The following is a 16,103-nucleotide window of genomic DNA, read 5'->3' as shown; positions in this document are numbered from 1 at the left end:
AGTAATATATGCTTTTTTGAATTAACTTTTACGTTCTGAAGTGTCTTCCCGACTTATGAATAGTGTAAGATTTCAATTTAAAGATCCAGTTTCTTAAAATACACCAGCAAGTTATTAGTTTACTACAACACTTCAGTGTTAGTATTTGCAAAATCAAAGCTACTCAGTATTGTGGGCGGTTTGGTACTTTATCTAAATGTTCCACCTTGAGTGAGACTATCTATATTTACAGATAACTATATAGAAGTGTGAACTCTGACTTAGTAGTAATATCTTGTTGGACAAATGATAGCTCTTAAAAGTAATTTGCAGCAAGCCAGGTTTTCTAGGAATCTCTAAGAGAAAAAAATGTAAAACATGAATTTTAGAAAATTACAGTAAAGTATTAATTTTGCTGGGCCTAAGTCACCTAATTTTAAACCATATTTTTGATAGTGAAATATTTTGGGTTCTTAAATAAAATGAGTTTTCAGATTTTAGTGCATTCAAACCCTTTTCTTACATGTTCTTTGCTAGACATCCTCACTTCCATCCCCACATGTTTTTCAGCTCTACCACCCAAATTCTTTTATATACTGTTCTATCTCCAATAAGACTAAAAAGACCTGTATGTTTGAGTTTGAAATTTTTAAATTTGGGCACATTTTAAGTTACATCTGTCCCACTTTTCTTTTTTTCTGTGTAATATAAAAAACACAGCTGTTCTTATATAACCATATAAAGTTCTTATGTGTACATTTTTAAATATTAAAAATTTCAATCTTTAAAGTAATTTGGGGGCATTTAATAATCAGGATGAGAATTAGATATAGAATGTTGAGAATTTAAGATACATTTGTTGTAAAGAAGGGATTTTAGAATTTTAATAGATGTCAGGGCCATTTCTTAGAATCTAAAAATGTGATTGTACTTATATTATGGAATATTTGAAAAAGGTCTTGATGACAAATTTCATATAATTGCTGTCCTGATACTTTTATAACTTGCTATTGAAAATAGGAAGCTATAAGAAACAACTTTATGGAAATCATAAAATGTTAAATATTTTTTTCCATTAACTTTGAAATGAAATATTTTGAGAAAAGAAACACTTCAAAATACATGCATTATGAATAATCAGTTTGTTCCTATTTGGTTTTTTTTTCATTACCATTTCTGTTAATATAATTTTATTGGGAAAAATCTCTTCTGAAGTCTCATTGAATAAATATAGTTTACCAAATTTGTCCCTCAATTTCAATTTAAATTTCTATAGATATATTATGTATTTTAGCTATGACACAATTCTGTTTTATATTTTTGCCTGTTCATGTGTTAGCACATACAATATGTATTGTAAAGAAATCATTTCATTCTAACAAACTACTGAGGGGAGATTTTAAATATAGTTAATTATCTATGAAATGTCCTCTGCCTACTTATTGATGAATATATGTACAACTGACAAATTTCATGAAAATAGTATCTGTTAGACTAATAAGGAAATTACCTTAAAATACAACACGCTGATGATATTGCTAGTATCACTGAAAATTCTTCCAGTAGAGATACAAAAATTACTTATTGATATGAATTATATACTCAAGTCCTTGATTCCCTAATTGTTTAATTATGATAGCTGAAAATAACTATACTCTCAAGAAGCATTTGCACTTATTTTTACTGTTGTTTGATTTGTAATGCCCTCATTTTCTCTTCCAGGAAGAATTCCATGGTCCTATTATAGACCAAAGTAGAGGATTCTTTTTATTCAGGGTATGCACATACTATATTTTTTAAAAAATCCATCAACATTGAAAAATGCTTTCACTGTGCATTTCTTTACATTAACTCATAAGTTTTAATTAAGTTTTATAGTTTATCTAAAGATATTTGACAGCAAGTGTTACAGTCTGAGATTCACTTCTGTCGCCACCTTATTGCCTTAATATCATGGCATCTCTGATCTCTTCTCTAATCCACTACTCATGTTTGTAAATACCCCAAATGACATTCACCTATTTCACAGTTTAGTTCCATAACATTTCATGTAGGAAATGAGTGTCTGAAAGATGTATTACTCTTTAAGTTCTAATGAAATATTTAGCTAAAGAAATATTAGCCAATGAAATATTTAGCTAAGCAATTACAACTTTATTATAAGTCTAAGGAGAGCTACATGGTAAGATTTGCATTTTGGAAACTAATTCTAACAATAAATTGGAGGAGAATGGACTGAAAGAAGGAGGAAAATAACAGATATAGATAAGGAAGAAATAATACCACTCAACGAGATCATTAGGCTGCTTTCTATGAAAATTAATTTCTCTCCTTAGTTACATTGATTTGTTTCTCACTTATTATTTTCCAGCCACGCAATGGAAGAAGGTCAGAAGGTTACATTTAAAATGGTATGTGCATCACAATTCAACCCAGTTTGAAAATTTCTGTCATTTTCAGATCTTCACAAGTTAACCTATGCTCAGTTTATTTCTATTATTTGATTGCATGTGTACATTAATATTCTATATAAATACTGCAAATATAGAGGCTGTGAGGACTTCATATGATGTAAAATGCTAGTATTTTAGGGCCAGATTTGCTTTGCCCATGTCATGCATTCCTCACACTATGTCACAATAGTTGTCATCAGTTTTGCAGACACTGACCTAATCATCATTTACTGTGAAAGTAGAATGTGTCAGGGATCATGTTCTTATTTTGGTAATCAGTGTCCACAATAGTGGGCCATAACTTACAGACTGGATGCATTTCTGACTTCCAAATGACCTATATTCAAAGATTCTTTATAAGAGCTGTGATTTACCATTTCCAGAGAACTAAGAAAATGTGGAAAGACATGAAAGCATGACTTCTACTTTGGGACTCCCAGAGTTTCCACCTCAATGCTGGAGATACAGTAGACACTTAGTAGCTATTGAATGGCCCTACACATTTAATAAATATGTTAATCTTAATATCTTATTAGGCTGTGAATTTTAAAATTAAATGCAAATGCACATTGATAAATTTACACCACAGAAATAAAACTATATTCTACTAACTGTATGTAATCCTCAATGCAGATTCTATGCTGAACATATTTTTGCAAATATTTCATTCATATAATTTATCTCAACCCTTTAATACATACATATTTAGCTTAAGAATGTAAAATTCTTAATATTTTCTCATAGAAACGAAAATCAAAACACGTTATTTCCAACTAAAGAAGATAACACCAAAATTATACAATATCTAGAAAATGAAGATAATGAAAACACTACACGTTAAAACTTATGGGACTCTGACAAAACCATATTTAGTGGAAAATTTAAGGCTTTAAACACTATCAAGCAAGAAAAAGTGAGTGAATTAGGAATTTGTCATTAAGTTAAAAAGAACAACAAGGTGAACCTCAGGAAAGCAGAGGAAGAAAATTATAAAATGAAAGATGAAATTAATTAATTATAAAATAGTAGAATACAACAATTGGTAAATAAACCAAAAATCTTATTCTTTATAAAAAATGAAATAAACTATCCTAATTTTCCTAGCCTAATCAATGAAAAGAAGAAACCATAAATATACAAAAATACAAATGAAAAGAGGGAAATTAAAACAGATACAGAAGAAATGGGAATCATAAGAGTTCTTTTCAAATCTCTGTGCCTATCAGTTTGAAAACCTAGATAAAATGGAGAATATACAAAACAGTAGACACTACCAAAATTGACCTCAGAAAAAAGAAAAAAATATTCTAAGCATACTGATGGCCTTGGAAAAAAAATCGAGAATGTTATCTAGAAACTCTCCCCTCAAGAGTACTAGGACAAGGAATTTCGGATTTTTCTAGCTCAGAGAAGGAAGAAAAATTTCAAAATATTTTTATGAAGTCAGCAAATACTAATACCAAAACCTTACAAAGTTAGCATAAGAAAGGAAGCTGTAGGTCAATCCTGTTTATAAATATCAATGCAAACATTTAAAAGAAATATTAGTAAATAGTATTCAGCAATACATTGAAAGAATTATATGACCCCATGAAGTGAAGTTCATTCCAGCAACTAAGATGGTTCAATATCAGGGAGTCTATGAAAATATTTTCACCATTAAAAGAAAAATTACACAATCAACTCAGTACAGGCATACCTCCATTTTATTGCGCTTTGCTTTATTGTGCCTCACAGATATTATGTTTTTTACAGTTTGAAGGTTTGTGACAACCCTGTGTTGAGCAGTTCTATCAGTGTTGTTTTTTCCAAAAGCATTTGCTCATTTCGTGTCTTATGCCTCATTTTGGTAATTCTTAAAATATTTCAAACTTTTTCATTATCATTATATTCATTATGGTGATCTGTGATCAGTGATCTTTGACATTACGATTGAAATTGTTTTGGGGTGCCATGATCCACGCCCATGTAAGATGGCAAACTTAATTGATAAATATGTGTGTTCTGACTGCTCCACTGACCAGCCATTCCACGGTCACTCTCCCTCTCGTCAGGCCTCCCTATTCCCTGAGACACAAAAATATTTAAATTAGGCCAATTAATAATCCTACAATGGCCTCTAAGGTCTCAAGTAAAAGGAAGAGTTACACGTCTCTCATTTTAAATTGAAAGCTAGAAATGGTTACGCTTAGTGAGGAAGGCATGTCAAAAGCCGAGATAGGCCAAAAGCTAGGCCCCTTGTGCCAAACAGCCAAGTTGTGAATGCAAAGAAAAAGTTCTTGAAGGAAATTAAAAGCGCTACTCCAGTGAACACGTGAATAAGAAATTGAAGTAGCCTTATTGCTGATATGGAGAACATTTCAGTGGTCTGGATAAAAGATCAAACCAGCCACAATGTTCCCTTGAGCCAAAGCCTAATCCAGAGCAAGGTCCTAACTCTCTTCAATTCTGTGAAGGCTGAGAGAGCTGAGGAAGCTGCAGAAGAAAAGTTTGAAGCTAGTAGAGGTTGTTTCATGAGATTCACGGAAAGAAGCTGTCTTCGTAGCGTAAAAGTTCAAGTTGAAGCAGTAAATGCTAATGTAGAAGCTGTAGCAGAATCCAGAAGATCTAGCTAAGATAATTAATGAAGGTGGCTACACTGAACAACAGATTTTCAATGTAGACAAAACCACCTTCTATTGAAAGAAGATGCCATCTAGGACTTCCAAAGCTAGAGAGGAGTCACTGCCTGGTTTCAAAGCTTTGAAGGACAAGCTGACTCTTGTTAGGAGCTAGCGCAGCTGGTGACTGTAAGTTGAAGCCAGTGCTCACTTACCATTCAGAAAACCCTAGGGCCCTTAAGAATTATGTTGAATCTACTCTGCCTGTGCTCTAAAAATGGAAAAACAAAAGCTAGATGACAGCATATCTTATGCAACAAAGTTTATTGACTATTTTAAGCCCAGTATCGAGACTTACGGCTCAGAAAAAAAGATTCCTTTCAAAATATTACTGCTCATTGACAGTGCATCTGGTCATCCAGGCACTCTGATGGAGAGGTACAGCGAGATTGTTTTCAAGCCTCCTAACACAACATCCCATGGATCAAGAAATAATTCCTTCAAGTCTTATTATTTAAGAAATGCATTGTGTAAGGTGATAGCTACCATAGATAGTGATTCCTCCAGTGGATCTAGGCAAAGTATAATAAATTGAAAACCTTTCGGAAAGGGTTCATCATTCTAGATACCATTAAGAATATTTTTGATTCATAGGAAGAGGTTAAAATAACAGGAGTTTGGAAGAGCTGATTCTAAACCTCATGGATGACTTTGAGGGTTCAAGACTTCAGTGGAGGAAGTAACTACAGATGTGGTAGAAATAGCAAGAGAACTCGAATTAGAAGCGGAGCCTGAAGGTGTGACTGAATTGCTATAATCTCATGATAAAACTTTAACAGATGAGCAGTTGCTTCTTATGGCTGAGCAAAGAAAGTGGTTTCTTGAGACGGAATCTACACCAGTGAAGATGCTGTAAAAATTGTTGAAATGACAACAATTTCAATGACAGAGATTTAGAATATTACATAAACTTAGTTGATAAAGCAGCAGCAGGGGGACTTCCGTGACGGTCCAGTGGTTAAGACTCCACACTTTCACTGCAGGGAGTGCAGGTCCGATCCCTGGTGGGAGACTAAGATCCTGCAGCCTAAAAGAAAAAAAAAAGCAGCAGCAGCAGCAGCAGGGTTTGAGAGGATTGACTCCAATTTTGAAAGAAGTTTTACTATGAGTAAAATGCCATCAAACAGCATTGCATGCTATCAGAGAAATTGTCCCTGAAAGGAAGAGTCAATCAATGTGGCAGACTTCATTGTTGTCTTATTTTAAGAAATTGTCACAGTCACCCCAGCCTTCAGCGACTAATACCCTGATCCCTCAGCAGCCATTAACATCTGGGCAAGACCCTCCACCAGCAAAGAGATTATGAATCTCTGAAGGCTCAGTTGATGGTTAGCAATTTTTAGCAATAAAGTATTTTTAAATTGAGGTATGTGCATTGGTCTTTTTAGACATAAAGCTACTGTGCACTTAATAAACTATTGTATAGTGTAAACATAACTTTTATATGCACCAGGAGACTAAAAAATTTGTATGACTTGCTTTATTGAGATATTCACTGGAACTGAACCTGCAGTATCTCTGAGGTATGCCTGTAGATGCTTTCAGTGAAGTTCCATGTCAATTTCTAATGTTTTCAAAGAAGATCCTGTAGAAAGAGATGAATCTTTATTAACAATATTTATATAATGGTCTGAAACAAAGTCAGTAGAAGACTTGATAGTAAAACATTTTAGAGTATTTCTATTAACATCAGAAACAAAACAAGGATGCTCTGTTCTCTTTTATTTCATATAGTTCTTATGCATTAGCCAACTCAGACAAGAAAGTAATAAAAGATACAAATATTGGAAAAGTGAAGAAAAAATTTTATGTTCTCATGGGGCATAATTATGAACTTGAATTTTTAAACTATATTTGGTATTAACTCATGTTTCAACAAAGGCTTGTTATGTTCACATCAAGAATATGAGCAGGGCTTCACTGGTGGCTCAGTGGTTAAGAATCTGCCTGCCATTGCAGGGGACACAGGTTCGAGCCCTGGTCCAATAAGATCCCACATGCTGCAGAGCAGCTAAGCCCGTGAGCCACAATTACTGAGCCTGTGCTCTGCAGCCCGTGAGCCACAACTACTGAAGCCTGCGTGCCACAACTACTGAAGCCCGCGTGCCTAGAGCCCGTGCTCTGCAATAAGAGAAGCCACTGCAATGAAAAGCCCATGCACCACAACGAAGAGTAGCCCCTGCTCGCCACAACTAGAGAAAGCCCGTGTGCAGCAACAGAGACCCAACGCAGCCAAAAATAAATAAATAAATTTATTTTAAAAAAAGAATATGAACAATCATATTCCTAATTTTTCTTGTTTCAAGGAACTAAGAACAAAAAGTTAATGGAAAAGAACTGTATTTTATAATATTACAAATGTTGAGGCATTTTATAAAATGTGAACAAAAAATAGTTTAATACTAAATGGAAAAAATGTTTGATTTTAACACTAAACTAAGTGTTAGAGTGCTCATAAATCTGAAATGGAATTTAATCCATGATTTGATCATGTTAGCAAAAAGTTCTCTCTGAAACTGAGAAAAATAGCTTTATTTGGATTGTTTCCAAAATTAGGGCCCACATATACTAATTCACTCAGGATTTCATTTTATCTTGTCAATAGAGAAACACTTCAATAATAATTTTTCTTTGTTTTTCTCATCTGATTATCTGAGATCTTACTCTGTCCTGGTGACTTATATTTATTTAGACTATGGTTAGATATAAAATAGGATGATTTAGTCACAAATACATGAGGAATAAATGCAACATATTCATAAATCTTATTGGCATCAATGAGCTTTAGGAAACTACTTTTTTACAGTTAAGTAATTTTTGTAAAACTTTGGAAAATACTGGCATACAGAATAAGCATTTCATCAGAGAGAGATTAAATGATAATTAAAAATATGCAGATTGAAGTATAGCTGAGAAATACCTCAGATGTCAATTTTATCATACATGACAAAATATTTATAGAAATGTCTATATATAAAGGAAGTGTATATAGACTTGTATATATGCTCATTATATACATGCATTCATATACCCATTTATACTTGAATCTAAATTCAATTTTTTTTTAACAGAATGCCAACTATTTTCTGCAGAAACAATGCTATGGAATACAAGATGTACTGACATTTTTTTCTTCTGAAAAACAATCCTTGCTAAGTTTAACATGTTTGAGAATCCCTGTGTTGTAAGCATTCTCAGTAAAAGTTGATTGAGATTGAAATGTTTAATTTGTTGAAAATTTAAAAAGCATCTTAAAATATTTTTTCTTAGTGTTGTAATGATAGATAGTGTATAATAAAGCTGTGAATAATTATGTTCCTTAGATCCTTGAGGCTGTTGATGGTACTCATATACAATGCTCTTTTGATATTTTTATTAAAGGCAGTCAGTAGAACTGAGTTTTAATGAGCGAATTTAGTTTATTCTATTTGGATTTCTTCAGTGACAAAATCACCAGCTCTTACAAAATACCAGGATACCAAATAGCTAACAATCTTAGAACATGAATACCAACTAAAACTATACTAGTTGGAGGATTTGGCCATGATCCATCCAATATTCCAATAAACAAGTTCTGATATATACACTGTAAAATAGATGTCTTATTGCTACTAACATAACAGGAGGCCAGCTTTTTCTACCAAGTAGTAGTATTAAGTTTATCTTTTTTTTTATTGGAATATAGTTGATTTACAATGTTGTGTTAGTTTCTGCTGTACAGCAAAGTGAGTCAGTTATACATATACATATATCCACTCTCTTTTAGATTCTTACCCCATATAGGTCATTACAGAGTATTGAGTAGAGTTCCCTATGCTATACAGTAGGTTCTTAGTTACCTAGTTGTTTCACCTTGCAGCATCTGAAAGGCAACCAGCCTTGTCCAAAAAGAATGCAGTCTTACTGGTAGAGAATCATGAACACACAGTGGGTGAACTTTTTACATCAAATCAGTGTCTAGTGGGCACAATTAACCTCATATGGATGTTGAGATTCTCTCCCTTCAGGTTCCCCTGGGTTTTCCCTTCAGATTCCCCTGGATTTTCCCTTCTGACCTGGCCTCTTGGATAACAGCCTACTCTACCAGCCGGTTGCTGGCGGATTAGAGAAGGCTGGCTCTCTGTGTGGATAGGATTAGTTCTTACATTGTTCAGAGTACCTAACAAGCCTTTGTCTTACTAATGATGACCCCTGATTATAGCTTAAATTATGCCTTTTTCTAACAGAATCCCTGAATTTCACTTCTTGTCAACCCACGTGAAGAACATGAGAAAGAAGGAGCAGAAGAGAACAAAAAGTGTCTTCTTTAAAAAAATGAATTGCCTAGATGAGATGCAGACTTGAGACAGAGAATGTTGCCAGAGCTGCTCCAGGTCTTTGCTCAAAACCTGCCAACCCCCACTTTTAGCAAGAGTTAACATAAATCTTTAAAGGGTCCAGAAATAAAAAAGGAAGCTACAAACAAACAAACAAAAACCAGATGGATCCAGCTAGGACCAAGATGGTGACAGATCTGACCTCCAACAGACCCTGAATCTCATTCTATGCTGATTTTACTACATTTGCATATTAAATGACACACCTACTGGTGGCCAAGACTGGATATTAAGGACCAAAAAAGGATAAAAAAGGGTGGCACTCCATTCCCTTGGAAAAAAACTCTGCCTCTTCCCCAGGAGACTAATGCATATGCCTCCCCATCATTAACCTCACTCCTCCTCCCTTTGTCTTTACTCTTTAAAATTAAAGCCCTCTGGACACGTGGGCAAGAAGTAGATCTGTGAACTTAGTTCCTGCTTCTCCATTCTTTGGCCACTGAATAAAGCTTGTGCTGCGTTGATCTCAGCTTTGGCTTCATTATTTGGCTGCTCGAATGTGAATGGAAAAAGAACCCTCCCCCCGCCAAGGCAGAGAGCCATTGCCCAGCTAGGGGCTGATCAGGGTCTATAGGACTTAATTCTGTAACAAAAGGGCTCTAAAGCTCTAAATGCATAGGCAGTGTTAGCTAGTGCTATGCACAGTAATTCAACTAGCCTGGATTTTAGATTGTCAAAATAAGAAAGGGAGTTGACTGCTAATTCAAGCAGCAGCTCCCAGGGCCTGTCAGGAATCTAGAGAGACTTGGGCCGCTTACATTTTGGGGGGCTCCCCTGCTATTAAAAAGAAGAAGGAGAAGAAGAAGAAAGAGGAGGAGTAGAAGGGGAATGAGGGAGGAAGGGGGGGAGGGGAGAGGAGGAGGAGGGGAATGAGAAAAAGAAGAAAACTTAACAAAACATGGTTACAAAAATAGTGTGATGTTTTAAAATATTTTATATTTAATATTAATATTTTACACACAAAACAAAACATATAGGCTATTAGGAGTGTACGATTTGTATTAACTGGGCACTACAGACCGAGTAGTCCAGTGCTGAGCCCAAGTTTAAAACTGTGTCACTAAAAACACTTTTTCTTCTTTTCCAAATCTTTTCGCATCTTTGTGACCATGGGTATAACCTTATTTGGCAATAACATCATATGTTTTCCTCATGTTCCTGGCAGCTCCCAGTAAACACCCTTCCCTTCAACTAAACACCAAGGAACCAAACTGCCTAGGTTTCCTACCTAAAGTCTGAGCTTCTGTCTCCTAAAGCAATGGGTTTTTAAGGTGGTGGCAGAGAGCCATTTGAGAATCTGATGAAAGCTCTGGTCCTTAAATACCCCCCAAAATTTACACATACAACACAATTATGTGTGCATCGAGGGCTGGGGCTAGGCACCCCCTGAAGTCCATCCAAATATAGGCTATGGGTTCCACGTTAAGAACTTCTACTCTGAAGAGTTCTCTCCCCAGGATTTTGTTACTTCTCCATGAAGACAGGACTCAGGGATTGAACGGTGCCGGAGGCACGGAAACAACGCGTGATTTTGGAGGTGGTGGAGGGAAGGGTGGGAGGAATGCCGGCACCAGTATCGTGAACGGAAAAGGCGCTGCTTGGGATAAATGCCCAAGACCAGGTGCGTCAGTACCCACAGCCACCTCCTAGGCCACGCCTCCGCGTTGCCTGGCAACAGAGCTGCGCCAGGCGCACGTGCGTCAGAGGCCCTTGTTCTCCCGTCTCCCTCCCCGTGGGCAGTGGGAACAGCTAGGACCTCGGCGGGCTCCCCTGTGGCTTCGAGGGGACGTCGGAGCCAGGAGTCCCCGCCAGGAGTTAGACGACACCGGCGTGTGAGGGGCGAGGCGGAACACCATGCAGGTGGGAGTCGCAGCCTACGGCGAGCCTGGACACCCCGGCGGGGTCCCTGGCTGGGCCTGAGGCTGAGCACGATGGGGAGGGCGGCCTACAGGGGTTAGGTTCTAACATTTGTTTTCAGCTTGCGTCTCTGTCACGATTGGAGAGAAATTCAAATTACCTCTAGGATAACGCCGTTTTTTCAACACTCAAGAAAGACTTCCGTTTGTCGCTGGAGAAAGCCTTTGGATTGCGTTTCACACCTATATCCTGGAAATCTTACTGCTGCGCTATTTCTGACTTAAGAAATAGACCGTCAGCTTTAGCCCAAGTGTAATTAAATTTAAGTATCCTGCCCCACTACATTTTAAAAAGGTCAGAGAGGAAACCCTAATAAGTCGCATCTGTCTTGAGAAAGACCAGCTGTCCCTGGAGTTTCTCCTACCTGATCACAAAAACTCTGTTAAACTTCCATTAATTCGTAAGAAGGTTGCTCCTCTATCTAAAGCTGCATTATTAAGCAGAAGGCTGTGCTTTTATTTCCTTTTTTTAATCAGAGTAAAATTCTCATTTCCAACTTCAGAAAAGCTTCTTCCCACCTGCTATCTCAGATTAAAACCACTGTGATTTTTCTAGTTTTACATATTTAATTTTGGAAATCGTTTATGCTGTATCATTTATTAGGATATTTTGAACACAAATTACATATAATTTTAAAGGATATTCCTTCTGTGTTAATAATAGATTCCTAGCAAGTGCATTTTATTCCCTATGTAAAAACATTGCAAATTTTTCCTGATTTTTGTCTGCTCTTCAAGAAATAGGCTGAAATGTAATTGAGAGTAGAGACAACAGCATATTAATCTTTGTTCATTTATTTATTCATTGATTTATTCAATAGCCAGTTTATTCAGTGCTTATGTGTAGTTGTGGACTTGTTCTGAAAGAGCTTACTGTGGGGGAATAAGAGAGAGTCAGATATAACTGTGTCATGATAAATGCCATAATACCTTTATCAAATAGATTGCGGTGCCTATTTCTACTTCTCTTATTACAATTTCATAGATAATTTCTAAAAGTGAAGGGAAGATCAGAGTATAGAGCATTTACTATTAACTCCCATTGCAACTAACTCCCAGATCAGTTAAGGAAGAGCAGTCACGGAGAGGTATGAATAAAACCATAAGTATGTGATATCATGAATATCAAGAAAGAGTGTTTTAACAAGAAGAGAATGACACACTCTCCCCAGTTCTGCCTAAGAGATCAAATACAATGAAAATCCATTGAAAATAACAATATGGAGCTCATAGGTGAGCTTAGAACAGTTTTGAAAGGGCTGTTGGAGGTAGAAGCCAAATTGGAGTAGGTTGAAGAGTGAATGGGAGGTGGAAGTGGTTACAGCATATATAGACAATTATTTTATGAAGTCTGAGTAGGAAGGAGAAAAGAGAGAGAGGGTGGTAGGGGGTGCAAAGTGCAGGGAGGGTTTTTTAAAAAGGTGACTGCTGGATTTTCTGATAATAGAGGGCTCAGTTATTTGGACCAACTCTCCTGCTGAATACAAGTAAAAATGCTGGCTAGAATGTAAAACCTATCTCCTTAAAAGCATCAGAGATAACGTGATAGTAAACGATGAGACCAAAATCAAAGGGAAAGTGGAAAAGCAGGTGAATGGATTTCCAGAGCTTTAAAGCCAGTTTTACCACAAGGTCATCTTAGCAATCTGCAGTTCTTCCCGGATGTAATCACTGGGTGATGAGGAATCAAAGGGTATGGTCCATGAAAGCATGGGAAACTAATAGGAGTGTGAACCAGGTATAAACCCATGTCTAGAGGAATTCAGGGAAGGTCATCTTGATGCCTAGTGGAGCAGGGGAGAAAAAGAAAAGCAGTACAACCTATCCCCAAGAAGGTGTGGCTCAAGAGAGCTCTCACATAGATTGCAACCTAAGGCATATTGTCTGGGTGATCCAACAAACTTCAAACTGTGAATTTGATATAAATTAGTTATATACTGTAGTGCTCGTAAATACCTGGAAGAAATAGCAAACCCTCGTGCAGGAAGACATCTTTATGTTAGAATTCATGGAGATAAGTTTTCAAGGACATCAAGCAGAAATCAGTCAAAAGTAACCAAGGGAACAGGGCACAAGGGAACAGGGTACAAGGGAACAGGGCACAAGGGAACAGGGCACAAGGGAACAGGGCACTATGAGTATGAACCAACAAAAACAGACTTGCAGAGACTTCAGTTATCTGAATGATCAGAAACAGGTATAAAATAACTATGCTTATTATGTTTAAAAAAACGAAAGACCAAATTGAAATTATCTTCAAAGAGTAGGAGACTGTAAAAAGTGACCATAAAATTTGATGAAGACATTTCTATACACTACAATGAATAATAAGAAAGGAAATTAAGAAAACAATTCCATGTATAATTGCATCAAAAAGAATAAAATACTCAGGAATAAACATAAACAGGGAGGCAAGAGACTTGTACACTGAAAACTACAAAATGTTGCTGATAGGATCAGTGTCCTTATAAGAAGAGGAAGAGACACTAGAGCATGCTCTCTCTCTTTGCACACACACAGAGGAAAGGCTATGTGAGCACACAACAAGAAGGTGGCCTCCTGCAAACTAGGAGAAGAGTTCTCACCAGTAGCAACCCTGCTGGCACCTTGATCTTAGACTTCCAGCCTCCAGAATTGTGAGAAAATAAATTTCTATTTAAGTCACCTGGTCTGTGATATTCTGTTATGGCATCCCAAGCAGACTAACACAGGCTGATTGGGTGTCCTCAAAACACGGCAACTGGTTTCCCCCCAGAGCAAGTGATGAGAGAGACTGAGAGGAAAAAGCAGCAGCAGTGCCTTTTGTGGCTTGGTCTTAGAAATCACGTAGTGTCACTTCTATCATATTTTCAGTTTATTAGAAGTGAGACAGCAGGTTCAGCGTATACTCAATGGAAGTGGGTTAAGCTTCAACTCTCAAAAAGGTGCATGAAAGAATTTGTGAATATATTTTAAAATTATCACAATAGTTTAAAAGAAGATTAGATATAGTTGAGGGCGTTTTACAATCATATGGCATGGGGTGGCAGAAAACTGCCATTTTAATAGAGATGTTGGAGGGCAAAATCCTGGGCTGGTAGAGTGGTGGGAGAATCGTGAGGAAGTCTCAGAAAGGAAATTAACACAGAAGGGATGATCCTTAAATTCTGCATATAAAATCCACACAAATCCTTATTTGTCAGCCAAACTCCATATATATATAGGAGGTCCCAAGATGCCTGGCAAAAAGCACCCATTAGAAGGTCAAAGAACTGAACTGATCTGAGGTTTTGGCTGCTGCCCATTTCAACTGAGGTAGTTTGATGTTTGAGTCCAACGAAGTTAACTGCCTTCAACTATGAAAATCAACATACTTTAGAGGAACATAAAAAAATCATAAATTTCTATGATGTATCGTCCTGAATGTCTAGTATGCAATAAAAATTATATAAGCAAAAAGAAAAAGAATGAAAAGCCATATTCAAAAAGTGACTCGTATTCAAAAGCAAAGCAAGCAATGGAAACAAATCCTGACACTATCCAGATGTTGATATTAGCAAATGAAGAATTTAAAGCAGCTATTATAAATATATTCAAGGACTTAAAGGAAAATGAATTAACAGTTGGAGAATCATAACAGAGAAATAGAAACAGTAATAAAACAAATGGAAATTCTTTTTTTTTTTTACATCTTTATTGGAGTATAATTGCTTTACAATGGTGTGTTAGTTTCCGCTATATAACAAAGTGAATCAGTTATACATATACATATGTTCCTACATCGCTTCCCTCTTGCGTCTCCCTCCCTCCCACCCTCCCTATCCCACCCCTCTAGGTGGTCACAAACCACCGAGCTGATCTCCCTGTGCTATGTGGCTGCTTCCCACTAGCTATCTATTTTACGTTTGGTAGTGTATATATGTCCCTATGTATGTCTCTAGTCCCTATGTCCCTATGTCTCTAGTAGGTCTGTGTCTTTATTCCTGTATTACCCCTAGGTTCTTCATGACACTTTTCCCCCTATATTCCATATATATGTGCTAGCATACGGTATTTGTCTTTCTCTTTATGACTTACTTCACTCTGTATGACAGACTCTAGGTCCATCCACCTCACTACAAATAACTCAATTTCGTTTCTTTTTATGGCTGAGTAATATTCCATTGTATATATCTGCCACATCTTCTTTATCCATTCATCCGATGATGGGCACTTAAGTTGTTTCCATCTCCGGGCTATTGTAAATAGAGCTGCAATGAACATTTTGGTATATGACTCTTTTTGAACTATGGTTTTCTCAGCGTATATTCCCAGTAGTGGGATTGCTGGGTCATATGGTAGTTTTATTTGCGGTTTTTTAAGGAACCTCCATACTGTTTTCCATAGTGGCTGTACCAATTCACATTCCCACCAGCAGTGCAAGAGTGTTCCCTTTTCTCCACACACTCTCCAGCATTTATTGTTTCTAGATTTTTTGATGATGGCCATTCAGGCTGGTGTGAGATGATATCTCATTGTAGTTTTGATTTGCATTTCTCTAATTAATGATGTTGAGCATTCTATAATGTGTTTGTTGGCAGTCTGTATATCTTCTTTGGAGAAATGTCTATTTTCGTCTTCTGCCCATTTTTGGATTGGGTTGTTTGTTTTTGTGTTATTGAGCTGCATGACCTGCTTATAAAGTTTGGAGATTTGTCAGTTGCTTCATTTGCAAATATTTTCTCCCATTCTGAGGCTTGT

General features: G+C 36.6%; 2 protein-coding genes across 2 annotated transcripts in view; both read left to right on the top strand.

The window, feature by feature from the left end:
• The window catches only part of NMU (neuromedin U), a 237,847-nt gene extending 227,925 nt beyond the window's left edge, over nucleotides 1-9,922 (top strand). The window contains exons 18-20 of the mRNA XM_079920258.1: nucleotides 1,702-1,755; nucleotides 2,351-2,390; nucleotides 9,319-9,922. Of these exons, the coding sequence (XP_079776384.1) occupies nucleotides 1,702-1,755; nucleotides 2,351-2,386 (90 nt within the window). The 3' untranslated portion in view covers nucleotides 2,387-2,390; nucleotides 9,319-9,922. The remainder of the gene's footprint in view (nucleotides 1-1,701; nucleotides 1,756-2,350; nucleotides 2,391-9,318) is intronic.
• Nucleotides 9,923-11,200: 1,278 nt separating this feature from the next.
• The window catches only part of PDCL2 (phosducin like 2), a 47,961-nt gene continuing 43,058 nt past the window's right edge, over nucleotides 11,201-16,103 (top strand). Inside the window, exon 1 of the mRNA XM_079920348.1 lies at nucleotides 11,201-11,328. Coding sequence (XP_079776474.1) covers nucleotides 11,323-11,328 — 6 coding nt within the window. The 5' untranslated portion in view covers nucleotides 11,201-11,322. The remainder of the gene's footprint in view (nucleotides 11,329-16,103) is intronic.

This window comes from Stenella coeruleoalba (genome assembly GCF_951394435.1).
Source record: "Stenella coeruleoalba genome assembly, chromosome: 4".
Taxonomy (NCBI): domain Eukaryota; kingdom Metazoa; phylum Chordata; class Mammalia; order Artiodactyla; family Delphinidae; genus Stenella; species Stenella coeruleoalba.
The sequence above is the reverse complement of the archived record's forward strand: the minus strand, read 5'-3'. Positions and strand labels throughout refer to the sequence as shown.